General features: G+C 36.3%; 1 protein-coding gene across 1 annotated transcript; it reads left to right on the top strand.

The window, feature by feature from the left end:
- The first annotated feature begins 1,918 nt into the window (after positions 1-1,918).
- On the top strand, positions 1,919-27,028 carry LOC106050515 (dentin sialophosphoprotein-like). Its single transcript, XM_056033196.1, has 15 exons — positions 1,919-2,076; positions 13,477-13,600; positions 14,788-14,906; positions 15,869-15,925; positions 16,379-16,436; positions 17,209-17,286; positions 17,813-17,854; positions 18,602-18,651; positions 18,798-18,862; positions 19,776-19,841; positions 20,073-20,131; positions 20,388-20,447; positions 20,751-20,838; positions 22,534-22,570; positions 23,601-27,028. Exons 1-15 carry the CDS (start codon positions 2,020-2,022, stop codon positions 25,833-25,835), a joined length of 3,195 nt encoding a protein of 1,064 aa, XP_055889171.1. The 5' UTR covers positions 1,919-2,019; the 3' UTR covers positions 25,836-27,028.
- The last annotated feature ends 596 nt before the right edge of the window (positions 27,029-27,624 follow it).

The following is a 27,624-nucleotide window of genomic DNA, read 5'->3' as shown; positions in this document are numbered from 1 at the left end:
CTAAGTGTCCCTTTTGAATGTCTGTCACAGACTCACAGACTGGTGACAGACATACAGATATGAGTATACTATTTGACCTTAGTGAGGTCGCTGAACTAACGTAGTTGATAAGCTGACTCGCTGAACTAACGTAGTTGATAAGCTGACTCGCTGAACTAACGTAGTTGATAAGCTGACTCGCTGAACTAATGTAGTTGATAAGCTGACTCGCTGAACTAACGTAGTTGATAAGCTGACTCGCTGAACTAACGTAGTTGATAAGCTGACTCGCTGAACTAACGTAGTTGATAAGCTGACTCGCTGAACTAACGTAGTTGATAAGCTGACTCGCTGAACTAACGTAGTTGATAAGCTGACTCGCTGAACTAACGTAGTTGATAAGCTGACTCGCTGAACTAACGTAGTTGATAAGCTGACTCGTTGAACTAACGTAGTTGATAAGCTGACTCGCTGAACTAACGTAGTTGATAAGCTGACTCGCTGAACTAACGTAGTTGATAAGCTGACTCGCTGAACTAACGTAGTTGATAAGCTGACTCGCTGAACTAACGTAGTTGATAAGCTGACTCGCTGAACTAATGTAGTTGATAAGCTGACTCGCTGAACTAACGTAGTTGATAAGCTGACTCGCTGAACTAACGTAGTTGATAAGCTGACTCGTTGAACTAACGTAGTTGATAAGCTGACTCGCTGAACTAACGTAGTTGATAAGCTGACTCGCTGAACTAACGTAGTTGATAAGCTGACTCGCTGAACTAACGTAGTTGATAAGCTGACTCGCTGAACTAACGTAGTTGATAAGCTGACTCGTTGAACTAACGTAGTCGATAAGCTGACTCGCTGAACTAACGTAGTTGATAAGCTGACTCGTTGATCTAACGTAGTTGGTAAGTAGGAGCGCACTGGCTACGTGGGCATTTGGGCAGCGACCCATAAACGTGGCTGGCCATTGCTTCTGATTTAAGTTCTTTACAGACTTTATTTTGTAAATACAAACCACGGGTTTTGTAAAAATGGACCCGTCTATACCCCACACATAGTTTGTCAAGCTAATGGTCATGCCTGGGCCTGTTTTGAAACCCAGTCCTCCACAGTTGTACAAATACTCCTTCTTCCCTAGTTCTATTAGAGCATGGAATGGGTTGCCTGAGTCAGCCAGGGAAACTAGTGCCTTGGCAGAATTTAAGTCATCGGTTAACATGCATGACTAAATGCATGAAGCGTAGGACGTAATCATCTTTTTTTTTTTTGAATTAACGTCTGTATTGTATAACATAAGATAAGAAAATAGTGAGACTGTCTCCTGTCTTTGATTTATGTAATCAGAAGGTTATATAGCATATTGATCAATACAACTTTGTTGGCCTCATTTTTCTCGCCGGGGTTGAGGGGGGGGCTATTTTATAAACCAGCGTTTTCCAATCTCTTGTTGCGAACAAGGGGGCGCAAGAGCGGTCTCTTTTTTTTTTTTTCTAAAGAAAAGCATCTTTTTTTTTTTATGGGCTTATGTACTCTAGCTTTAAATACATATTTGGAAATTAATAAATTAAAAATACATTATCAATGTTTTTAAAAAATGTAATTAGGCCTGTGACGCTGTTTCATCTTCTTAGACTTAGTAAAAACTTTCATTTCATACTGTTTTCGTGAAAATCGTCTATAATAAGATTAGTTTTTAAAAATCTAAAGCTACAACTACAACCACCAAGTCCCCCCACCTCCAGGCTGCGCCCATGCATCTAGATCTAAGTTCATCGATCGCAATATTGTTTTCAAAATAAAATTTTGTAATTTCAATGTTTCAATAAATGGACCTATAATATTTGTACTACATTTTATTAGAAACTATTCTAGTTACCATTAGTTTAAAACTAGATATTTGATTGGTCCTTAACGTTAAAATCAATCCAATCCTAGGTAGTTTTACTTTCAGCTGAGTTACAATATGGCAGCTGCCATCGCATAAAATTATTTAATGAAATTTTAAACCTTTTGCTACACTTACGATAAATAAGCACCATGCCACAGAAATGTGTAATATGTGATAAAAAAGCTATTTTGAAACGACCTAAAACAGTAAGTTATTAATTCTAGAATTTAAGGCTAAGGCTGCTTAATCTAGGTCTAGATTAGTAGATTTAAAGATTATGATGAATGAATCCATGATAGACTAGCCCCACAGTCCACACTAGAGCTAGGTTAGAGCCTAGCTAGAGGGAAGAGGCAGAGCTGAGAGGCTAGTAGAGGCATAGATTATCATTATGATAGACGTAGTCAGATATATTTAGATCTAGATGATTTACTGATTTAGTGTGTACTCAGTGTAGTCATTTACTTTAGAAATTTAGACTCTAGAGACTAGATTTAAATTAAGTAGATTGGGCTTGATATATAGGAATCCTATTAGGATTGTGATTGTGAATCATTGTGATGTCACTAGTCTAGAGTGACTAGAGTCTAGTGCTAAGTGTGACTAGTCACTAGATCTACTACTTCATGATTGTAGTACTAGATTAGTACTAGAATCTAGACTAGATGTAGATCTAGGCATTCTAATTCTAGGGATGTGAAATAAAAAAATTATCTTTGAAAAAACAATTTTTCGTTAGTACATTATTACAATACTTTGAAGAACTTTCCAATGGTGTATAAATTATGAATGTAAGTTAATGATTTTTTTGGTGGCGTTTTGACCTAACATTTTGACCTAACATTGGTTGACATGGAACAACGAAGATGAGAGCGTCTCGCTCGCTAAGCCAGCGAGACACATCCCCCGCTCAAAAAGTTAAAAAGTTGGAATTGAGTTTCGTAGAGGAGAAATCTACTTATTAAATAAGAAATTTAATAGTAGATCTAGTATTATAAGTAAATTTCTAGCTCACAAATCTGATTTCATTTATTTTATGAACTTCACTTGTTTAGAATGTAAAAATTGATAAAATAAACAAATTATATCGGGTCTAGAGCTACAAGAAATGTCTGAGGGGTGTGGACAAAATGGCGGCGTTGTGATGGGAGAAATTAACAAAATATTTAAAAAGTGGGATCAAAATCGCCTGAAACAATTTTTTTCTAATGTGCTTTTAAATAAAATAAAAATAGAAGCGACCAAAAAAACTCTTTAAAATCTATTTAGACCTATACATAATTGCTATATCTACTAGCCTATACAAGTTTTTATTCTTAAAATAGTTTAGTTTTCAAAAAAATTAAAAATCCCATAGGGAGCAGTGCAAATTTATGCATCAACATTATAATCGATAACAATTAAAGTGAGCATGGTATCGTCGTAAAACTTGGCAGAAATATGGCCAGATATATATTCTATTAGCACAAAAAAAAATCAAGTTCTAAAACGTAACCTGAAATGAGTATCAGTAAAAAGAAAAATACATATACTTTCAAGTAAACAAAAAGTAAGAAAATACACATTTTTTTTTTAAAAAGAAAATACACATTTTTTTTTTAAAGTCCACATGAAAAAAGTGTTCCTCAATATAAAATGTATCCATATTCACCTCTTTTAGCCACGATTCCAATGGATTTAAAATCATAATCGATTTCAATTAAGGGCCTATGTACAGAAAGTAAGAAAAAAACGATCTCAAAATTTGATGCCATTTTTTAACTTCCGGTCTTACGGATTTTCACATATCTAGTAGATCTAATCTAGTAATACTTGTCTTACTTGAGTAGTAATTTAAGTAATGAGTAGTATTTTAAAGTATTTATAACTATAATGACAAAAAATAATGATAATCTACTACAGTAGTCGTAACTAGATCTAGTTTAAACTAGAAATCTAGTCTTTTTAGTCTTTTACTCTTTATCAACTTTATCAGTTATGAATATGTTCAATATGATAATAATCATCATAATGATACTATGACTAGATATATCGCGTAACTATGTTGTATGGATAATTAAGTATTATAAAATAGACTTGAGACTAAAAATGCAAAATAAAAATACTTTGAGTTAGAAAATAGTTAGATCAGTGGTTCCCAAACTTTTTGCCATGTTTTCTGGTTTTCGGTAGACCCCTTGTTTACCTGTTAACTTACATATATATTGCATTTTTGCAGATTCATAACTCCATTTTTTAAACTTATTTCTAACTGTAGTGAGTCGAAGAATGAAATTTAAAAGTAATTTAAAACTAGTCTAGAGTTGATCTACATTAAAAGTAAGAGAGATCTATATATATCTTTTTTTTTGCTGATAAAATTCAAATTTAAACCAATTTAAAAATAATTAAAATATGTATTGCTGGAATCACCAAAACGCTCTAGAATTTAATTTTTTTTTGCATGTTCCTCATTCGTTACTACGGATATTATATGTTTCATTTAGAAATTTGTTGTTCTGTGAAGTAGTCAAACATTAAATATTAATTAATTAATTTGCCTTAAGTATCATTGTAAAAGTTATTGCAAAGAGCAGTTTCTCATGTATTTCTTGTGATCTTTCACGTCTGTCTCAAATATTCGGTCCGGGAAACTGTTTTCACTAACAGAAGGGTCAAAGTTGAGTTACTGGCGCCTAAATCAGTAAGCTTGGGGCGGGAGGAACTCATTAGCCTTGGCTTGCAACCCACGTAGCCAAAGGAAAACAGAATTCAAACCTCTGCTGCCTGGCAGCTATACACACCCTAACACGGGAAAGGTTTCGTGGGTCAACCCCTAGGCAACAATATGGAGCAGAAGACCATTAGGCAGTTAGCAGCTTTACTGCTATTTATACTCATTCCACCGACATGCCCTTAAAATGTAATGCTGCTTAAAGAAATTTGTTGCATAATATCAGATGTAGGTTTGTGTAAAACAGTTTTTAAAACTGCTTCAACGGCTGGTAAAATCAATGTTTTATTTGTAGTGTTTTCCATATTTGGATATAGGTAGAGATCTTGTAAGACGCTCACAAACCACCATCTTTTCTATAAGATGTTGAATAGAGATTTTGCGGGTCTATTCTGAACTTTATCTTTCAGTTTTCGAAATTTTTTCACACCTTTATCTTTTTATCAGGGTGGCATCGTCTCAAATAATCATCCAGTGTAATTGGTTTCATATGGTCATAAGAAGGCACTTAGACAACCACTTATTTAACAAGGAAATAAATAATCAACGCTGTAAAATCTACATTTCTTTTTGTTAAACATTAACTACATGTCGACAAAATTAAATATTTAAATAAGAATTGAAATTAAATACAATTTTACATTTGAATAGTGGGATAAATATTTATAACTAAAGTACAAATCATTTATACGTGTTTGAAATAGTTACATTAACGGGATGTGAAAATTAAAGTCATGACTTGCTTTAATGATATCCACTATCATAGACCCCCATGGACATCTCATAGACCCCCAATTTACTTTTTCACTTTCGTAGACCCCTTGGAGGTCTTCGTTGACCACTGGGGGTGTATATAGACCACTTTGGGAATCACTGAGTTAGATGATAGATCTAGGTGTTTGATCTATCATAAATGAAAAACTGTCATCGAATCCCCATATTGATGAAACTATCAAAAAATCAAACCAAGCATTAGGGTTTATTAAAAGAAATTTATATTTAAATCAAAAAGAAAATAAAACTAAAATGTTATTTAACCTTAGTTAGGTCAATAATAAAATTTCAAAATATGCATCCTCTGTTTGGGACCCTTTAACTCAAGAAAACATTAAGAAACTGGAACAGACAAAATAGAGCAGTGAGATTCATAACAAATATTCACATTTGACTAGAGTAACACCTTTAGTAAAATCACTAAATTTAGAAAGCCTTCAGGATAGAAGACTCAAAAGTAAAGTAGCAATTATACATAAAACACTGAACCATAATCTTCAAATACAAAATATATAATAAAATACTCAGAAATACACAAAGATAGAGGCACATTCCTCCTTCCATATGCTAGGACAAATGTGTACAAATGCTCCTTCTTCCCTAGTGCACTATTAGAGCATGGAATGGATTGCCTGAGCTAGCATAGGACGTAATCATCTTCTTTTTTGAAGTAACATCTGTATGATATAAGATAAGAGATAAGATCTAGACTCGAGCTACTCTCTTAACTCTTACTCACTTGCTTGAGCTTGAGCCCAGAGTTCGAATTCAAGTTGTACTACTTTTTTTTTTAAAGAATCACTGTAACATTCACCCAGAAACCCCATTTTCCCAACTGGTCCAGACCAGTGATAGGATCGTAGCACATTGAGAAACCTAAAAGGATGAAATTGTACAAAAACAAATGGATAAAAATATTTCTAAACGCACAGATTTATTGTTGTTCTAGATATGTTACAAAATTCATTACATGACTGATCCGTACTAATTAAGACAATTACATGTAAGCTTTTTTTTTTTTTATGTTGATGTGATAAAAAAGGATTTAAAATTGATACTGACCATTGGAAAGACATAGCCTTAGACCGCACTAGTTGGAGAGAGACAATGACCAAGAAAGCTATAGACAGCGAGAAAACGTGGGGTCTCTATTCTTGAAGAAAAGCATGCCACACGGAAAATGGCCAGCTTCTCTACCACTTAAGCAATATACCTGCAATATATGTGGACGGGAGTGTCTCTCCAAAATAGGGCTCCACATGAGAAAGTGTGTGAGATGAACCATAGTCGTTCTACGACTGAAGGAGGCCAATAATTCTTCATATAATAATTAATGGTGAAGTCTTGACACTGAGGACTTACAACTTTTTGGCTCTGTATCGAGAGGGGGCTTAGTCATGTACTGCCACATACCTAGATATTAATATTTCTTTCTTTTTTTTTTTTCTGAGCATAAAGCACTTAGCTTCCGAACCGGGGGCTGGGGTTCGAATCCTGGTGAAGACTGGGATTTTTTTAATTTCGGGATCTTCTGGCGCCTCTGAGTCCACCCAGCTCTAATGGGTACCTAACATTAGTTAGGGAAAAGTAAAGGCGGTTGGTCGTTGTGCTGGCCACATGACAACCTTGTTAACCGTAGGCCACTGAAACAGACCTTTACATCATCTGCCCTATGGACCACAAGGTCTGAAAGGGGAACTTTACTTTTACTTTTACTTTACTCAAGCAATCAATGCAGATCTACTTTATTTAAATGTATATGTTTATTTTTTATTTTTTTTTAAGTGATATAAAAATGATTTAGTCAATCAAGATGCAGGCCTAGGAAAAGATCTACTAAATGATCTAGTCTAGAGAACTGCTCCAGAGTGGATTCCATCAATGGAAAAAAATCTGTTTCCTTTTCTTCACGCACCAATTTTTGGATCAGATTTCAACAGCCTTAGAGAATAATGAGTAGATAGTTGTTATCTACACAGACATCTTTAAAGTGATTGATAAAGCTTGCTTACACTTTAAAAAAATAAAGTTTCCCTTCTGGTTCACTCCATCCAATGATGCAGGATTTCTTAATAAGTAGGAAACAGAAGAATGAAACCAGATGTGTTCCATTAATGAGACTCAAACTAGTGCGGGTCTCTACACCTCACTCCATCTCTGGGAGGACTTTTTTTTTTTTTTTTTCTTTTCCTCCCTATTCCCACTCTTAGAACGAATAGAAAATTTTTTCACAATTATTCTTAGTCCAAGACAATACATGAATCAATTTTTGGAAAAAGACAATTGGTTAAATCTTGTAGTAATTGTGCGGTTCTTCCCCTTGTATAAGCATTGCCTTTTTTTAAACATATATTTTAATGTTTACACAGTGATTTTACATTTTTGAACTTTTTTTGCTAGCTGTTATTCGTCAATTTTTGTTTGTTACTTAAAAATCTTCAGAGCCCCATACCCCCCCCCTCCCCTTTATAACAATCATTACAGATTTGTATAACCCTCCCACCAGTCGTTACATATGATCTAACCACAAAGAACTGATCCATTGTTATTTGTCACCGGCAACTTTGTAGCAAACAGATAATCAGTTGTCGCCTCTTATTCTCTGGGCAGTTTGTGTTTTTTGTCTGGGTGGACATACATTTGAATAACTTCATTTCTTACGCTGTTTGAAATTTAAAAAAGGTGGCGTGAAACCAATTTAGGTTTCTTATTAAATAACTCTAGTGATGTGAAAGGGGAAGTAACCATGATGCTCCGAGCACCTTTGAGCTTACTTCCCCTTGAAGTCGGAAAGAAACTGTTTCTGAGCCCTAGGGGCAAGGCGGGCGCTGGGAGGATCCAGACCTTGGATAGTTTTGATTAGGTCGACGTTGTGTTGTCTCAGAAATAGATCCCCCCCCTCCTCCCTCCTCCCACATGTCAGCGTGACCGTTACCTGCATTATGTCAACATTTCCTGGACAGGGAGCGTTACATGCGGGGGCTATCGTTTGACACTTGAAATACATCGTTTGGACAGAGCCCTAGATTGTGGCTTGCATCTGTTGCAGCGGAAACAGCTTTTGACTCTTTTGAAACACTGACCAATGTCCGAATTAAAATGTTTTTGTTTCTCATTGTCATGGTCTTAGTTTTGGGAAATAATGGGGGGGGGGGGCATCTGTGATACAACAGTTGGGTTGTTTACCTTAGAGCTGGGTCGTAAATGTCGTTAGTGCACTAGTCACACAGAGATTGACCAATACAATCTCCAACTGCTCACGGGTCAGCTAGCACTTGTGCGGGGGTAGAGGAAATGGACATGTGTCCTGTCACAACACGGCCAGGGGGCGAAATGACCACTCGATTGCTGGCCAGTGTTGTTGGCTTGTGTTTTGACTTCCCGTGTTTTTGCGAAATGAAGTCTTCACAGTTCAAGATGAACTCGTCTGTTGTTTCACAAACTGCCCTGAGCTATGACGCTATCAAGTTCTGTGTACCAACACTTGGCTGGGCTATGACGCTATCAAATTTTGTGCACCAAACACTTGACTTGAAGGAGAACGCCTTTGTGATCCAATGAGTCGCTTTTGTGCGTGCGTGAGTGTGTGTGTGTGTTTGTGTAGGAAGAAAGCGGATTGGGCAGAGCCCTGATTGTTATTTAGAGCTTCAAATGTTGTTTGAATCGTTGCTTGACCTGGTCACGGTTGTTTTAGTTTTTAATTTTTGATATTTTAATTTTTTTGTAACGCATTTCTTTATTTTCACTTCTGCTACTAGACTCCTTGGGGAATTACACAATAACATAATCAATGTCAAGGACGCTCAAATAAACTTCCACGTTATCAACAAACTAAAAGCAAAATGCTACAAATGAAGAGATCCGATTCGAAAATTTCAGTCTGCAGTGATTAAAAAAAAGTTGTGTGCTTGAAAAAAATATTTCCCACGTGACCTTTATTCTGCTCACCGGAAATACCAAAAAGATGGCTATTTATAGTTTTTTTTTTTCCTACATAGATGAAAATCAGAAAGCGACTCTAGTATACGAATGAAGTTGATGGACACTTTTCACAAAGCTTATCTCAACTCTGTCTGGTAAAAAGTTTGTGCGCATTATTTCTCCCACACCCATTCTCGGATCAAATTGGATGGCTGGTCGTGCGGTTTGCGCGCTGGACTGTCGTTCGGGTTTATCGATGGTCTCGGGTTCAAATCCTGCCCGCTCCCATCCAAGTGTCGTCCTGCGGGAGGTTGGGACTAGGAAGTAGACTATCTTCAACTCTGAAGGAACATCCGAAACATGTCAAACATTTTACATACAAACAAGCAAATTGAAACTTCAAACAATTATTCTTTGGCATAGACAAGACACGAATCAATTAAAAATTAAAAACAATTAGTAAATTAACTTTTGGTAATTAATTAATTTTTTCTATTAATAGATTTCTGTCCTTGTCAAAGCCGTTGTTTTGAGACGCGTGATAATAAACTCACAATATTAATTCCAAGTTTGACTCCTGAATAAATTGTGCCTTTAATATTTAGCTCAGTCGAGTTGAATCTATCGACCCCCCATCATGTCAGAAACATTTCTCTCCATCCCCCCCCCCAATCACATAGTTAATGTCCAGCTGTCTGGTTGAGTGGTATGTGCTTCGAACTGTCGTCACGGGTGTTCCCGAGTTCGACCCTTGACTTGTGTCCAGTACTGCCGTGCCGAAGGAGGCTTGGATTAGGCCTACTCATCTACCTTTATGAAAGAGCGTCCAAAACTTTAGTTAATGGCGTTGTTCCGTATCTCTGACCTACTTTGAAAATCATGTTAATTTCTGAAGAAACGCCCGAAAAGGACCAATAGAATAGCCATTACTTTAAAACAAGCGAGCAGTGTAGGTCCGCGAGACACAGGTTTGGATGTGATCCTCAAGCCATCACTCGGAGTTTGATGAAACTTGCTTTCATAGAGTTTGAGTTTTTGAGTTTTGGCACATCGGCTCAATTTAGGCCATGAGTGCCCGTAATCCTTCAAGGATTACTCTCCTTTACAAGAGCTAAATTCCATACAGTTAAATCATTTTTTTTTTAAAAAAAGGTCTATTCACAGTTAAAATAGTAAAGGTAGTAAAAAAATAATAGTTAGTAAAAATATTATGTAAATATTATAGGGTCACAATTTCACAAATCAGATCTTCGTAGTTAACCCCCACCTCCCGGACACAGCCCAGTATCTTCCCTGGGTCGACTTTGTCGAATAGTGTTACTCCTTCTTCCCTAGTGCTATTAGAGCATGGAATGGGTTGCCTGAGCCAGCCAGGAAAACCAGTGACTTTGCAGAATTTAAGTTACTGGTTAATATGCATGACTGAATGCATGACGCGTAGGACGTAATCATCTTCTTTTTTTGAAGTAACGTCTGTATTATATAAGATAAGATAAGAAATTATGTCTATATCATACAAGATAAGAAGTTTGAAAAGAACCAAATTATCTCGGCATTTTATTTGTATCAATATAGAAGCGTTCATTTTTTGACCTTTTTGGGGCTAAAATGAATGCATTAGCAGTAAGAAGCGCGCATTGATTTGGTTGTGTTTATTTCAATTCTGAATTATTTTTTTTGACACATCCGCTGTCGCCAAGAGTTCTAAACACGGGGGATAATCCGGAAATGTAGATTTTTATGAATGCCTACGAATTATGTCCTCCTGTTTGATCGTCTGGATCTGTTGTAATGATAGTAAGGGGAGAAAGTTCGGGAGCAGAATGGCTTTGGAGGGAAACTAATACCGTTAGGGCGTGTCTAATCCATCTTGAGGCGTTATTTGAGCGTCAACCGTTTGAGACTCGTTTGTGGCGTAGTCCGGGACAGACAATTGCCCCACTCACATTTTGGGGTCGTTCCTCCTTCCCGTGTCATTCGAACGATGTCAGGGGAGACTGTTGTGGAAGCTGTACCAGGTAACTCATGATTACACAGTGATGGTTGTAACAGTTATCTCCCTATTCGCCTTTTTTTATCGACCATGTTGTTTATTTCTTTATTTTTTGTTTAAAGTCTTGTTTCTAATGATCAGTGTGCTGGACTCATCGTGCATTTAGTTCCGAATCTCTGACCCACTTTATAAAAAGTCACGTGACTGTGGTCTTGTACATGGCAATAGTGGCAATATCTTCCTATGATAAGATGTAGATCTAGATTTAGTGCTAGCCTAGATCTAGTAGTCCTACTAAATAACCATAAAAATTATTGAATTATTGTAACATATACTTTTTATTACTTAAAGATGTATAGATATAGACTATTTTCATGTTTAAATTACAATGAGGTCATTAATGTAAACAACACACCCACGTGACTGAGAAGAGATTCGAAACTACCTCATTGGTCAGTTTCATAGATCGGGAGATTTGGGGGCCTAAAGGGAATCAAGTCTGAGATAGAGACTTTAACGAGATTTAATTTCAGTATGTCGCCTTCCTTTTGACAGATTATCATTTCCACAGTTTAAATTGAATGGATTGTTGTACTCTCCAAACCAATTTTTTTGTTGTCCGGACGTGCAGACGATAAGTGCTCATACGCTCGCGCTCCAGACGGTTTGGTTTTAGCAAATAGCCTCGTTCTCGATGAAAACTGAGCGTTGGTCAAAGTTTATTCGGTCAAAATTTATTGGACAACTTTATGCTGTTGAGTTATTGGCTACATTTATACATTTTTTTTTTTCTGGTTGTCAGTTCTAGAAAGGTTTTTGATTTCCATCTTTTTTTGTTTTTCTCACACATGACCAACAGTCGGAACAGCATTAGTTTGAAGACTACAGCTTTCGACTCATTTTGATTGAAGCACAGGAAGAACTTATTTGAGACTGTACACTCTTCACATCGATGAAAGACTCACTCGGGTGTCGCATAAGGCAAAGAACATACCGTGCCCTTTTTTTTTTTTTTTTAAACCATATTGTGGTCACATGGGGTCAATGTGGTTAGAGTTTTTTTGTTGCTGTGTGTTTGGGGGGTGGGTGGAAAGTTGAAGTGGGCGCGACAAAATCCTTCAAATAGCTTGATGATCTTGGCAGTGAAGGATGGACGAATCGGGGGGAGAGTAATCGAGATGGTTCAAGTCCCTTTCAAAGGAATGCCCTCCCCTTGGATGGGCCGGAGTCTGGGGAATGACATTTATTTCCAGTGTAAGGAGTTATTGTTCGCGCGAAGGTCACGTGACGCAGCGACACCGAGCGAGCGTCTTGAACTGATAAAAGTAGCCAAAAGTTAGAACCTGGACTTAACCAAACAGTAGTCCCAGATAACAATGATGTCTGTGCCCTAGGCTCCACCAGCGTTGCCAGTTCAAGGTTGATTATAAGCTTCTGTCATTCCACTTAAATGTTACTAGCCCGCCTCTCATTTTACCACACTGCCTCTATAGACGTTTTTCACTTTGCACAGGTCCAACTTCCCGGTCGGATCCCCACCACCCTCTATCTTTCAAAAATCGTGATTTTTTTTTACGGGAAAAAAAAAAGGGGGAGGTGTGAGATTACGACATTAGCGCCCCCCCCCCTTTTCCCCAAGATTTTTTTTTGCTTCCGTAATTTGAACAACATCTGTATATATCTGCATCTGACGAAATTAGCTCTTGTGTCAATGATTGTGTTACACATCTTGATGTACAGTTGAGTACATTTAGCTTTGATTGAGAGATGATACCATGGCCTAAATGATTGTATGGTCTGATTGTATACCCTAAATGATTGTAAGGTCTGATTGTATAGCCTAAATAATTGTATGATTAATTTATTGTAGAGTCTGATTGTTTAGGGTAAATGATTGATTGTATAGCCTAAATGATTGAATGATCTCGTTTAGTACACAGTGAAGTTTTTCCTTTTTTTTTTAAATTTTATAAATTCATTTAAAAAGAAATATTGCTTCTTAAAGTCAAATTTCATTTTTGTATGAAATCGCCATTTTAAGGCACAATATTGGAGTTATAAAACAATCTGTGACTAAAACATAAAATAATCTGTGACTAGAATGTCATGTAGAATTGTTTTTAAAAAATGTTCCTAGAATTTATATTTTAAACAGTTCAGGTTCTTGCTTTTGATTAAACTAAAAAAAACATTTTTCTCCGCTAGGAAGATGCCATGTGCAAAGATTGTTTTTTCTGGGCCTTTGAAGAAGAGATTCACTACACAATCACCTCGGCCAACTTGTTCACACCTGGAGAAACTGTAGCCATAGGCGCATCTGGAGGAAAAGGTAATGTGGACATTAGACTATCATTTGGAAAAGAGTTATGGGGCATCAGATTATCATGAGGACTATAGTGTGGGGCATAGGAGTATTATAAGGGAGGGATTGTGTGGGGCATAGGAGTATTATAAAGGAGGGATTGTGTGGGGCATAGGAGTATTATTAAGGGAGAGATTGTGTGGGGCATAGGAGTATTATTAAGGGAGAGATTGTGTGGGGCATATGAGTATTATAAGGGAGGGATTGTGTGGGGCATAGGAGTATTATAAGGGAGGAATGATGTGGGGCATAGGAGTATTAAAAGGGAGGGATGATGTGGGGCATAGGAGTATTATAAGGGAAGAATGATGAGGGGCATATGAGTATTATAAGGGAGGGATGATGTGGGGCATAGCAGTATTATAAGGGAGGAATGATGTGGGGCATAGGAGTATTAAAAGGGAGGGATGATGTGGGGCATAGGAGTATTATAAGGGAAGAATGATGAGGGGCATAGGAGTATTATAAGGGAGGGATGATGTGGGGCATATGAGTATTATAAGGGAGGGATTGTGTGGGGCATAGGAGTATTATAAGGGAGGAATGATGTGGGGCATAGGAGTATTAAAAGGGAGGGATGATGTGGGGCATAGGAGTATTATAAGGGAAGAATGATGAGGGGCATAGGAGTATTATAAGGGAGGGATGATGTGGGGCATATCAGTATTATAAGGGAGGAATGATGTGGGGCATAGGAGTATTAAAAGGGAGGGATGATGTGGGGCATAGGAGTATTATAAGGGAAGAATGATGAGGGGCATAGGAGTATTATAAGGGAGGGATGATGTGGGGCATAGGAGTATTATATGGGAGAGATGATGTGGGGCATAGGAGTATTAAAAGGGAGGGATGATGTGGGGCATAGGAGTATTATAAGGGAGAGATGATGTGGGGCATAGGAGTATTATAAGGGAGAGATGATGTGGGGCATAGGAGTATTATAAGGAAGGGATGATGTAGGGCATAGCAGTATTATAAGGGAGAGATTGTGTGACATGTGCAATCATTTGGAAAAAATAATGTAGTTGAGTGGCTGGGTTATAAACCTTTATAATGTCGAGACTTTTAAATAAAGAGTAGTCAAACATTTCTATAAACTCAAGTTGACCAGTTGCTCTGCTAACTTAAAGCTGACTTAAGAAAATGTGTTTCAGACTCCACTGTCCTGGCTCACACGATGAAGATATTAAATGAAAGGTACAACTATGGCCTGAACTTGATTCTCCTGTCAGTGGATGAAGGCATCACAGGCTACCGAGATGATTCATTAGAGGTAGGAGATGTTGATCCTTCGGGAAATTTGTATAAGGCAATGTCTAGATAAATTATACTGTTTTTTTTGTTTGACCTGTTGCTGTGTCATGGCAAACTTCTTCTTAGAGTCAGAGGGACGACATGGCCTAAATTGTGCCGATGTGCCTAAAATCAAATCAAATCTTAATGTCAGGTTAAACATTTTATGATTCCCCATTCCTCATCCCCCTTTTTTTTTTTAAATTTAAATATTAACTTTTAAAGTTTGGAAAGCTTTGTGCTCAGTTTTTCTTTAAGCAGTTTTTTCAATTTCTACTAGAGGCGTATACTTGTATCATTGTCTTGATAATACACAAAATTTGAAATGTATATTTTGACTGTTTCATTCTCTGATTGAGCTGAAATTTCCCACATAAGCTTGTGTTGTGCAACAACACATTGAATGAAAATGTCAGAAAGATCACTTCCTGAATTTAGTCCAAGTTATTTTGTACCTATTTAAATGTTTTTAATAGATCTAGATCTATATATTTATGTTTGATCGTTAGTTGTATGGCCAGTTAGCTAAGTTGGTTGGAGCATCATGCTTATAATGAAAATATTATTCCCTAACTGGCCCTCAGTCACATGAAAAGGAAAATTGAAAATGCAAAGAAAAGAATCACTTTCAATTTTCTCACTTAAGTGTTATAATGTTTCACACAAATCTATATTAATTTAGAATTGTTATAAAATTCGTAAAAATGAAATATGAAGTTTGTTTACCATTTCAGAATAATTTTTTTTTAAAATAAATTATATATTTTTTTTTTTATGTTTAAGCCAGTTGGGAAAATTTGCCAGATAAACTGTTTGAAATGAAATTTCTAAACTGTATACTTTGTAATAGCTAGTAGCTTGACTCAGGTCTGTAGATAAATATTAGCAATATTTCAAGCCATGATCAACCTAAACTAAACCTTTTTTTTTTTGCTATCACAGACTGTCAAGAGAAACCAACAACAATATGAGCTCCCTTTAACAATTGTTTCTTATGAGGTGAGAAAAAGTGCAGTAGTTTCTAGTTTCATATCTAGTAAGAAATACTGAAACAATTTACTTTTCATGATTAGTTTTTTTTTTTTTTTTCTTTTTACTATGTGGTAATGGATACCACTTATTGTCAAATTTATTTTATTTTATGAATTTTAAAATAGTATATTTCTGATTTAGTCCTTTAAGTTTTGATGTTTATAAACATAAAGAAATCTTTGAAATATTGCAATGAATAGACTTTGTTCATAGACTTTGTTCATAGACTTTGTGAATAGACTTTGTGAATAGACTTTGTGAATAGACTTTGTGAGTAGACTTTGTGAATAGACTTTGTGAGTAGACTTTGTGAATAGACTTTGTGTGAGATTAAAGTAAAGATCAAAGAAATATCAGGAGACATAAATATTGGATGATTTATTTGTTGCTAAGATAAAGTTATTCATTGTCTCCCCTTAGGAACTGTATGGCTGGACGATGGACGCCATCGTGAAACAGATTGGACTGAAGAATAATTGTAAGTTTATAAGTACAGTTAGACCTTACACTATTCTCTCTAAAATGATTCCATTCATGTTTTCATTGTTCTATTCTGTGGTTTTGGTCAATTTTAGCCTTTGCTATTATATTTTTGTTTCATTTTCTTTTTCTTGGTTTTAAGAATTTAAATAATTGTTGATGGTGATTGTAAAAGTAACTCCAGTTTAATTTAAAAACTCTTTTGTTCTTTACTCCTGTCTCAGTGCTACACATTGACTTGTAAATAGGAAAAGGTTGAAGATGTCTGTATGTAGTCACTCAATGAATGTGTGTTTGTTCTCTTTCGTGGAATCTTGTTTTTAACTGAAAAAAAAAAAAAGAGTCCTTGTAATTACATTTCTAATTAGGATCAAAAAGCAGTCTTAGTCTAAGTTTGTTGACTTTTTAGATGGCAGACTTAACAAGAATGCTCTAAATTACACAGTGAGAGGCAAAAATGTGTTATATAATTGGTTTTTACTGTTTGCATGAATCAGTAATTAATTTCTTTTTCAGTTTTGTGATGATGAGAATCTTTTAATTTAAAATTTAAGCACCAACAAAGAACACAATTCACAAATTTAATTAATTCCCCTCAATTGTTAGATAACATATATAGAACAAATATATGAGTCCATCTATCGTTATAGTAGGACTGAACACTGAACTGTGTCGTGACCTATTGGTCTCTACTGACCACAGGTTGCCATGTCGCAGGTCAGGCCTACAATAATGATTGCTCACTGTCCCTCCAACTTGTTTCTCTGTAGGTACATTTTGTGGTGTCTTTAGGCGACAAGCTTTGGACAGAGGAGCCATGAAAGTTGGAGCCAATAAGATTGTTACAGGTAAGACTCATAATCTTGAGATGACCTTACGACCTGACGCTTCTGTGTGCCCTTGACATTGGAACAACTCTAGCGACTGTAAATGTTGTGACCTACTTTATTTATCTTCACTTATAAATTACAGATGTTCCTTCCAAACAAGATGCGTTAACTCTTTCCCTCCTAACTGACGATACCAACGTTGATTCCACCAGAATGTGGTAAATAATTATGGAGAGAAAGAGTTAAGCCCTACGTGTCTTAGATCTAGTCTTGCATGCTAATTAGATCCTTACACTCATTTGGTTTTCCTGACCAATCGGGGAACTCAAATGCCATGCTCCAGTGATATTAGGGAAGAAGGAGCACTTGTACAAATTCGTCCTGGCATATTGCACATTCGATATGATGTTGTTTCCCTTATCACCAACAAAAGAGATACATGAGTCCATTGATACTTAATTTAAAAACTAACCCCCAGTACCATTTTTTTGCTGATCTTATTGTCAAGTCAATTACTTCACGTCTGTCTAACATTGTGTTTCAGGTCATAATGCTGACGACATTGCCGAGACGGTCATCATGAATGGTAAGTATGATCTTTGACCCTAAACTTCAAGTCAATGTTTTGTTACTGTGTGCAGAGGGAAGGTCAGACTTTGTGATCTTTGGGGGGGGGGGTAGATGATGTGAAGGTCATCTGCTTCTATGGCAGGGTTTCTCAACCTGTGGGTCGCGGCCCACTTGGGGGCCGACTGACCATTTGCCAGGGGTCGCCAAAGACCATCGAAAATATGGATTGTTATTGTCTATTCTTCTATTGCTGTATGTGTGTGTGTGTGGGGGGGGTCGCGGCAGAGTGGGGGATAGTAAAAAGGGGTCGCCCAACGTAAAAGGTTGAGAACCGCTGTTCTATGGCCAACGGTTTTGCAAGAGTATCATGTGGTCAGCACCACAACCAACCACCTTCGCTTCCCTCGACCAATATCAGGTGCCCATTCGAGTTTGGTGGGACTTGGTGTGTCCTGAAAATTCTCCTGAAAATCCTGTAGTCCAAAACCCCCAGTCCTCATTGGGAGGATTCAAACTTGAGACAATTGCGTTACCACGCCTCTTCTGCACCAAATATTTGTTTATAAAGTTAATGTCCTTTGTTTAGAGTGAAAGTCCTTGGATGCAGAGTTAATATACAGTATGCGGAGTAAATGTCCTGCTTGTATGCAGAGTGAATGTCCTGGGTGCAGAGTGAATGTTTTACTATGTGTGCTAAGCAAAATTGTAATTTGTGTATAAAGAGTTCTTATTGCTAACAATGTATTCATTGTTTATTTGCCAGTGTTGCGTGGAGACATAGCCAGATTAAAACGTTGTACTGCTATTATGACAGTAAGTACTAATAGAAAGAATAATTTGTAAATTTGTATGACTCGAAAACATTGTACCAAATATTCCGCTGCTGGCATTGGTATTTTAGTTAGTAATGCAAAAAAGTTCTAGAACTAAGGGAAGCAACCCTTTAATTATTTTTTCAGGGTGCTGAAGGTTGTCTCCCTCGATGTAAGCCTTTCAAATACACCTATGAGAAAGAAATAGTCATGTAAGTTCTAATGTTGTTCTAGTGTTGATATGTGTGTTGTCATGGTCACATTCTAGTGTTGATATGTGTGTTGTCATGGTCACATTCTAGTGTTGATATGTGTGTTGTCATGGTCACGTTCTAGTGTTGATATGTGTATTGTAATAGTAAAATTGTAATGTGTTGTAATGGCCAGGCTCTAGTGTGGATATGTCTGTGTTGCAATGGTCAAGCTGTAATGTTGATATGTGTGTTGAAATGGTCATGTTCTAGTGTTGATATGTAAGTTGTATTGTAAAATGTTGTACTAGTTATGAACAATTGTTTCAACCTATTATCTCATACATTAGAAACATTTCTTCCAATAAGACGTTTCAAACCATAAGTATGACTACATTAATCTAGTTAGTTCTTATTCTTACTTTTAGTTATTATTAATGAAGCCTAGTATCTTTATGTACACTTGGTAACCAATTCAAATCTTAATTGAAAATCAAATAATAATAATAATTATAGATTTTATATAGCACTACTTTCATGCATATAGCATGCTCAGGGCGCTATGGTCCAATCTCATTTGTGGGGTGGAGGGGGTATCTGGGAAATGGTTTCCCGAGCTGCCTTTAGGCACTCAGTAAATACAACTCTGCTCGAGTCAGGTGTCAAACCTTGAGCCCCCTTCATAGGTAGCCAAGCCTAAGTTCAAGCGTACTTAGCCTCTTGACCACGCTTCCCAATGAAATCAATGCTGTTATGTTTTCCTCCAATTAGGGGCCAAAATAATTTAAGAAAGTAAATGAAGCTGCTTTGACTTCCATTAAAAATGTTCTATACTCTATTAAAGATGTTGTGTACTCTATTAAAGATGTTTTGTACTTGATTCATTGGGTCAACTAAATGATCTTTTTTCAAGTTTGTATTGATGCTCTTCCAGGTATGCTTACTTTAAAAAGTTGGATTACTTCTCCACTGAGTGTATTTACTCTCCCAATGCGTACAGGTAAGTCTTGCTCTGTACACTTTGTTGTTCTGTAATGGATGATGTGAATATAGTGAATGATGTGAATGAATATAGTGAATGATGTGAATATAGTGAATGATGTGAATGAATATAGTGAATTATGTGAATGAATATAGTGAATGATGTGAATATAGTGACTGATGTGAGTCCTTACCAGCGTCAATCTGTTGTGTACATTTCCACTCAAACATTTTTTCTTTTCTTTTTTAGAGGCTTTGCCAGAACTTACATAAAAGATTTAGAAAAAATTCGACCCAGTTCTATCATTGGTAAGTCGTAATATCATTGAGGTTGGTATCAACAAAATACAAAGTATTTTGAATGGTTATATAACTTCTATTCTGATCACAATTATTTCTTAGCTTTGAATTCTTTTAAAGAAACTTTTATTGTTCTGAAACTTCTTTTTCTTGTTTAAATAAAAAAACAAAAGATTAACATTTTTTAGGCAATCCTTTTATAAATTATTATTTTTTGACTTGCAATATCTGCTGGGATGAAATGTCACTCAACTTGTTGTTTCAGATATTATTCACAGCGGGGAATGTATGAGCGTAAAGACGGAAGTGAAGATGCCAACTCAAAGTGAGTTAATTTTGCGTGTGTCAGATTGAATGGTCTGGTTTGTATGCAATGTACATTTATTTATGCAAGCAAAGTTGACCCTTTTTTTATTGTCAATTTTGTGTTTAAATTCTTCCTCCTCATTTTTTTTTTTTTTTTTTTTTTTTTTTTTTTTTTTTTAAATTAAAGACATATAACAAAGCAAAAATTAATTTTTAAAAAAATATCTGCCGCCTTTACCTCCAAAAGCATTAAAAAACAAATGTACGATAATTTGTGAAAAGCAAATAGTTGTATTTCAATATATTCCTTGTGTTTCCACAGCGGTGTGTCAGAGATGTAACTTTGTCTCCAGCAATGACATCTGCAAGGCCTGCGTCATGTTGGAAGGTTTAAACAAGGGCAGACCTAGGTAATGGAATAGTCGGGGCTAGAATTGTAGAATTCTGACTCTCTCCACTGTAATAATAGTATGCTGACTCAAAAGTTTTGTGTGAACCAAGATTCTCAGAATGACTTTAAAACAAACTCTTCTTCTTCAGTGACTACTGTCCTGAGAGAGTTATATAGCACACACACACACACATCTAATGTCTTTCCTCAACAACCAGCAAGTCCTTATATGGGCTGGAGGGGGGGGGAAGGAATACTTTAAAAAAAGGAATAAAATCAGAAGCCATTATGGGAAAGAATTTCCTGCTTTTATTTACATCTGGCTGTGATAATTTGAATTATATCATCTATATATTTTAGTTGCAATCACTTGAGCCGTACAGAATATTTGCATTATATTTACCTGTACATCTTAGTTGCAATCACTTGAGCCTTACAGAATAGTTGCATTATATTTACCTGTACATCTTAGTTGCAATCACTTGAGCCTTACAGAATATTTGCATTATATTTACCTGTACATCTTAGTTGCAATCACTTGAGCCGTACAGAATATTTGCATTATATTTACCTGTACATCATAGTTGCAATCACTTGAGCCGTACAGAATATTTGCATTATATTTACCTGTACATCTTAGTTGCAATCACTTGAGCCGTACAGAATATTTGCATTATATTTACCTGTACATCATAGTTGCAATCACTTGAGCCGTACAGAATATTTGCATTATATTTACCTGTACATCTTAGTTGCAATCACTTGAGCCGTACAGAATATTTGCATTATATTTACCTGTACATCTTAGTTGCAATCACTTGAGCCTTACAGAATATTTGCATTATATTTACCTGTACATCTTAGTTGCAATCACTTGAGCCGTACAGAATATTTGCATTATATTTACCTGTACATCTTAGTTGCAATCACTTGAGCCGTACAGAATATTTGCATTATATTTACCTGTACATCTTAGTTGCAATCACTTGAGCCTTACAGAATATTTGCATTATATTTACCTGTACATCTTAGTTGCAATCACTTGAGCCATACAGAATATTTGCATTATATTTACCTGTACATCTTAGTTGCAATCACTTGAGACTTACAGAATATTTGCATTATATTTACCTGTACATCTTAGTTGCAATCACTTGAGCCTTACGTAATATTTGCATTATATTTACCTGTACATCATAGTTGCAATCACTTGAGCCGTACAGAATATTTGCATTATATTTACCTGTACATCTTAGTTGCAAGCACTTGAGCCGTACAGAATATTTGCATTATATTTACCTGTACATCTTAGTTGCAATCACTTGAGCCTTACGTAATATTTACATTATATAAACCTATACATTTTGGTTTCACTCATTGAGCCATAGAGAGGTCAGAATGACAGTCAATCACAAAAAGGTCAGTACCAGCAGGATGTTAATAAGACCATAATCGATTATCAAATGTTTTTGTGCTGCTACTGTCTTCTGGAAGTTACATGGCTTTATCTCTTTACTTGCCTTATATACCTAATATGTTGTTGGGTTGTTCACCTTATAGCCATACATGAATTGATGAAGAGCTGGTTATGTTTAGCTACAAATAAGGTGCATTTTACAGACATTCCCCAACTTGCCAGATTGGCATTTGGAAGTGATATGACTGACCAATAAAAAACCAACTAATTAGTAACTTTTTTTTTTTTTTATTTCAGACTTGGCATTGGAAAAATCAACAAAGAAAGAAGAAAAGTAAGTAGATCTAAGTGATTGCAAAATGTTTTGTTGATTTTAAAATAAGTCTGCAAGTGAGCCAGATTTTATCTCTGTGTGTTGTCAAAGTGGATCTGCATACTGAATTCTATTTCCACTCTTTTTGAATTATTGTTTGGCTCAAAATTTGGCTGTGGCTCACGTTTGGGGCCGGAAAATTAAAATTTGTTAACTCTTTCTCCCCTAATCGACGATATCGTTGATTTGGCCACATTCTTTCAGCCTAAGCGATTATAATAATATGGTTGATGCTTAAAAAGTCAGTTGTTTTCTTTTCTTTCCTCCCAAAATGTTTTTAATTGCTAAGCATTTCATCTTGAATAGTTTCCTTTGGAAAACATGGATTTGTTTTTTTTTCATTCTCATTTTGATTTTACCAAAAATGATTTTTTAAAGCTTGAATTTTTCACATAGTGATAACATGGGATAGTAAGCTCAAGACAATTAATTTAAATATTTTATGTATATGTCATGCATTAAGTTTTGTGAAAATATGAATAACTATCATTAAAAAATACTTTGAGTTCAATTTGGGTTAAAATATTGCCTAGATCTAGTTCTAAAAAGTAGGTATGTTTTTATTTCTTTATTCCGTTATCCAAAATAAACTTTTATTTTGGTTTTATAAACATTTGTCTTATCTAAAAAATCATGTGCATTCTGTTTTACTTCTATACCAAATATTACATTTTCTGATCACAGACAAACAAATATTGAAGTTTTTATCATAACAGGATATTGAAATACATTTGAGCATATTGAATAATTCCGAAAGAACGTGAAAAATAATTACGGAGAGAAAGAGTTAATTAATGGATGCGCCTGAAATATTCTTTTAATTGGACACTATTTTTCTGTTCATGTCTAAAACCATTTCCTTTTTGTACTTTAATATAGTTTTGAGGGATTTGTTTACAGTTTGTTCTGTAATTGTAATAGTGTTGATTGATTCATTTACACTTGGAAATTTTGAATGAAAATTGAATGAAATTTTCGTTTGTTTTTCTAGTGGGAAGAGGAGCTGAAATCAAAGGAAAGAAGCTCACCAGAGGAGACTGACAAGTCCACTGACTTGAGAACCTCCAATGGCTGCACCCAGAGAGGCTGTGGGACAGGTTGCTCCGATAAATCCACCAAAGGGAAAAACTGCGCTGAAAATGATGAGCCGGACTTTGACTCTCCGTGTGGAGCTGCCGCATGGAGAGTCGAGAAATCTGACGACGAAGAGGAGTCGGACTATGAGTCGGAGGAGGAGTCGGAGTTTGGGGAAAATGCTCTTCGTGAGCATTTGTCTGCATTTTTTGACGATTCTCTTTTCTCCGGACAATCTTCCTGTCCTGTGGCTGCGGTCTCCTGCAGTGACACGTCTGACAGCAATAACCAGTCGTCCGGAAGTGATAAACAAGGAAGCTCTGACCAGTCTACGAACACTGAAAAACCAGAGAGCTCGAATCAGACAACAAACACCGACAGCCCTGCCAGCTCAAATCAGACGACAAACACAGATAAACCGGACAGCTTGAACCGTTCAACAAACACTGAAAAACCAGTTGGTGTTGATAGCATTACCCAATCAACTAGCAGTGATAGCTCTGAGTGCATTTTCCAGAGTACTGAATGCTGTAACGTCCTACCCCAGAGTGACAGTAAGTCATCCAGCACGTCTAGCACTGACAAATCCACGAATACTTCAAGCGGTAGTAGAGATTCTGATAGTACTCTTGGATTTACCATCTCAGACTTACTGATGAGCTCAACACAGTCCTCTAGCTCTTCAGTCTCTGAGACTGACAAGAACAAAGCTGCTCATTCTAACAGGTCTGACGCTTGGGAATACTTCACAGCACGGGACTCTTCAGAGACTCTGACATCCAGCACTGACGATACAGCCATTGACAATCACCAATCAGCTAGCAGTCACACTACTATTGAGACGGGTCACTTGGAGAGAAGCAATAGATCTGCGTGCACAGATGAAATAGCCCCATATCAGCGGGATGACAATAGTGTAACCACCAACCAGGCAACAAATACTCTAAGCACTAATCAAGCTACAAACACTGTTAGCACTAATCAAGCTACAAACACTGATAGCTCTAATCAAGGTACAAATACTGTTAGCACTAATCAAGCTACAAACACAGATAGCAGTAATCAAGCTACAAATACTCTTAGCACTAATCAAGCTACAAACACTGATAGTACTAATCAAGCTACAAACACGGTTAGCAGTAATCAGGCTACAAACACTGATAGAATTAATTGGACAACAAACATTGATGGTACCAACCAGTCAACAAGTACTGACAAAATTGATGGTACCAACCAGTCAACAAATACTGACAAAATCGATGGTACCAACCAGTCAACAAATACTGACAAAATTGATGGTACTAACCAGTCAACAAATACTGACAAAATTGATGGTACCAACCAGTCAACAAATACTGACAAAATTGATGGTACCAACCAGTCAACAAATACTGACAAAATTGATGGTACAAACCAGTCAACAAATACTGATGAATTAGGTCACATTCATCCACTTGTAAACACAGGAAAAAACAAAACAAACAATGTGGATTTGAAACAGCAAACAACTGCTGACAACACTATTCTATCAACTATAATTGACAAATCTGACAGCACTAACCAATCTACAATTACTGACAAAGTTGACATCACTAATCAATCTACAATTACTGACAAAGCTGAGATCACTAATCAATCTACAATTACTGACAAACCTAACAGCACTAATCAATCTACAGTCACTGACAAACCTGATAACACTAATCAATCTACAATAACTGACAAACCTGACAGCACTAATCAATCTACCATCACTGACAAACCTGACAGCACTAATCAGTCTACAATCACTGACAAACCTGACAGCACTAATCAGTCTACAATTACTGACAAACCTGACAGCACTAACCAATATACAATTACTGACAAACCTGATAGCACTAATCAATCTACAATTACTGACAAACCTGATAGCACTAATCAATCCACAATCACTGACATACAAAAAATGATGAATGAATCAATTTCTGGGACACAAAATATAAGCCAGGAAAGATCTACATCTGCCAATGTATCTGACCGTGTGGCTGATTCTCCATGCCAGTACAATTCTTCTGACATTGACAATCTTATTTGTGTTGACATTTCTGATGACATATCCATTTGTACTGACCAGACTGACTGTACTGAAACTTTTTGTGCTGACATTTAAGATAATTAGAACTGACATAGTGACAAAAAAGGAAAAATAAAATCATACGGACATTGTCCTAAGGATACTGTCAGGGTGACAAGGACAGACATAAGTGAGTGTAGTATTGAAATCATCACATTGGCACATTGACAATGGCGACAAGAACTTAGATGTGATATTAACTTATTGTCGCTGTTATGACATCAATATAATGACATGACTATAACTGCTACATAACTCTTTCCAATACTGCTGCAGAAACAAAGACCCAAAAATTTGCTGCTAAAACTTCACAGGACAACAAGAAAAATTAAATTCCCCCCCCCCCTCCCCTTGTTAAGCTTTGATCTACATCAGGTGTGGCCAAATATGTAGAACACAGCTGGGTCTTTCTAAACATGAAAACTTTGCCTTGATCTTTGGACTTGATCACAACTTTATATTATGACTACATTGATGGTTGGTTGTTTTATCATTATGTCAATGACATAGAAGCTTGAGCTCCGTAACATTAGTTTGTTATGACATTTATATGTTGAATAGACGCAGTGGCATAAATCAGTAGACTTTGTAACACTGACCCAGTGACACTGACCTAGTTTCTTTGTTTGGGAAGTGTATTTGTGTTGGTTAGAATTGACAACAAAGACTTGATAACAAAACAACTCGAGAAACAAACCAAAAAATTGTCCCCAGTCAAATTATGCAAATTCAAGAGACTAAACCAAGAACAACAAATAGATTCTAGACTTGGATCCAACTGAAAGTCACATCATATTATACACACTTATAATATAGGAAATTGACCTGACATATTCTATTGATGAAGTTGGAAGACCAAAAGGGGGATGGCTGACATGGTTTGTCAGTGGACAGAATGTTTCATCCTAGAACCCATTGTAAGATGTCTGCTTAAGTCTTAAAGTTATTATTTCTTTCATTCTTATTCTTAGTATTCATTATTTGTATCTATAAGTATTAAAATGGCATAGTTTTAGATAACTGTCTCAAAGCTCAGTAGTGGCTACAGAAAAAAATATGAATTTTTAAAGATATAGATGTATTGTATTCATATCTGGAATCTAAATTTTAATTAACTATTGTATTTGTGTTTTTTTTTTGGTCTGCCAGATAAAGAATGTTCTTGAATTTTTATTATGAATTAATTGGCATTTTAAAAAATTTAGTTTCAGGAATAAATATGAAGTGAGTTTGTGTTTTCTGTTCTACTTGAGTAGAGACACATTAAGTAAAAAGTAAAGTTCCCCTTTCAGACCTTGTGGTCTATAGGGCAGATGATGTAAAGGTCATCTGTTTCTGTGGCCTACTGTTAACAAGGGTGTCATGTGGCAAGCACAATGACCAACCGCATTTACTTTTCCCTAACTAATGTCAGGTACCCATTAGAGCTGGGTGGACTCAGAGTATCCCGAAGATTCCGAAATTAAAAATCCCAGTCTTCACCAGGATTCGAACCCCGGTCCCCAGTTCAGAAGCCAAGCACTTTACCGCTCAGCCACCGCGCCTCCAGAGACACATTGTTTAGTGTTAAAAGTTTTAAGTCTGGATCGTTACACTTGAAAGTACTTCCAATTAGGGCGACCTTTGCCCCCTCCGCCCACCCCAAACAAACACTTTTCTAAGATTAAAGAAAGTCACCCCCTCCATCCCAGTGGCGCTACAGCTCTGTCCTGCCATAGCACATCCCTCCATGCAGATCTCTCCAGAACTTTCTCTTTCCATGCCTGAACCCCCAAGTTGTTGTAGATCTGACTCCATTTTGTCAATCCATTGCATTTGTGGTCTT

The sequence above is a fragment of the Biomphalaria glabrata genome, chromosome 6 (assembly GCF_947242115.1).
Source record: "Biomphalaria glabrata chromosome 6, xgBioGlab47.1, whole genome shotgun sequence".
NCBI classification, from domain to species: domain Eukaryota; kingdom Metazoa; phylum Mollusca; class Gastropoda; family Planorbidae; genus Biomphalaria; species Biomphalaria glabrata.
The sequence above is the reverse complement of the archived record's forward strand: the minus strand, read 5'-3'. Positions and strand labels throughout refer to the sequence as shown.

What these genes read in the sequence shown, in the direction of transcription:
- LOC106050515 (XM_056033196.1), top strand. Translation starts at nt 2,020, where the DNA reads ATGCCACAGAAATGTGTAATATGTGATAAAAAAGCTATTTTGAAACGA. An exon ending in TATGAGAAAGAAATAGTCAT is followed by an intron (nt 18,863 to 19,775) that starts GTAAGTTCTAAT and finishes ATGCTCTTCCAG; the next exon opens with GTATGCTTACTTTAAAAAGT. An exon ending in TCGACCCAGTTCTATCATTG is followed by an intron (nt 20,132 to 20,387) that starts GTAAGTCGTAAT and finishes TTGTTGTTTCAG; the next exon opens with ATATTATTCACAGCGGGGAA.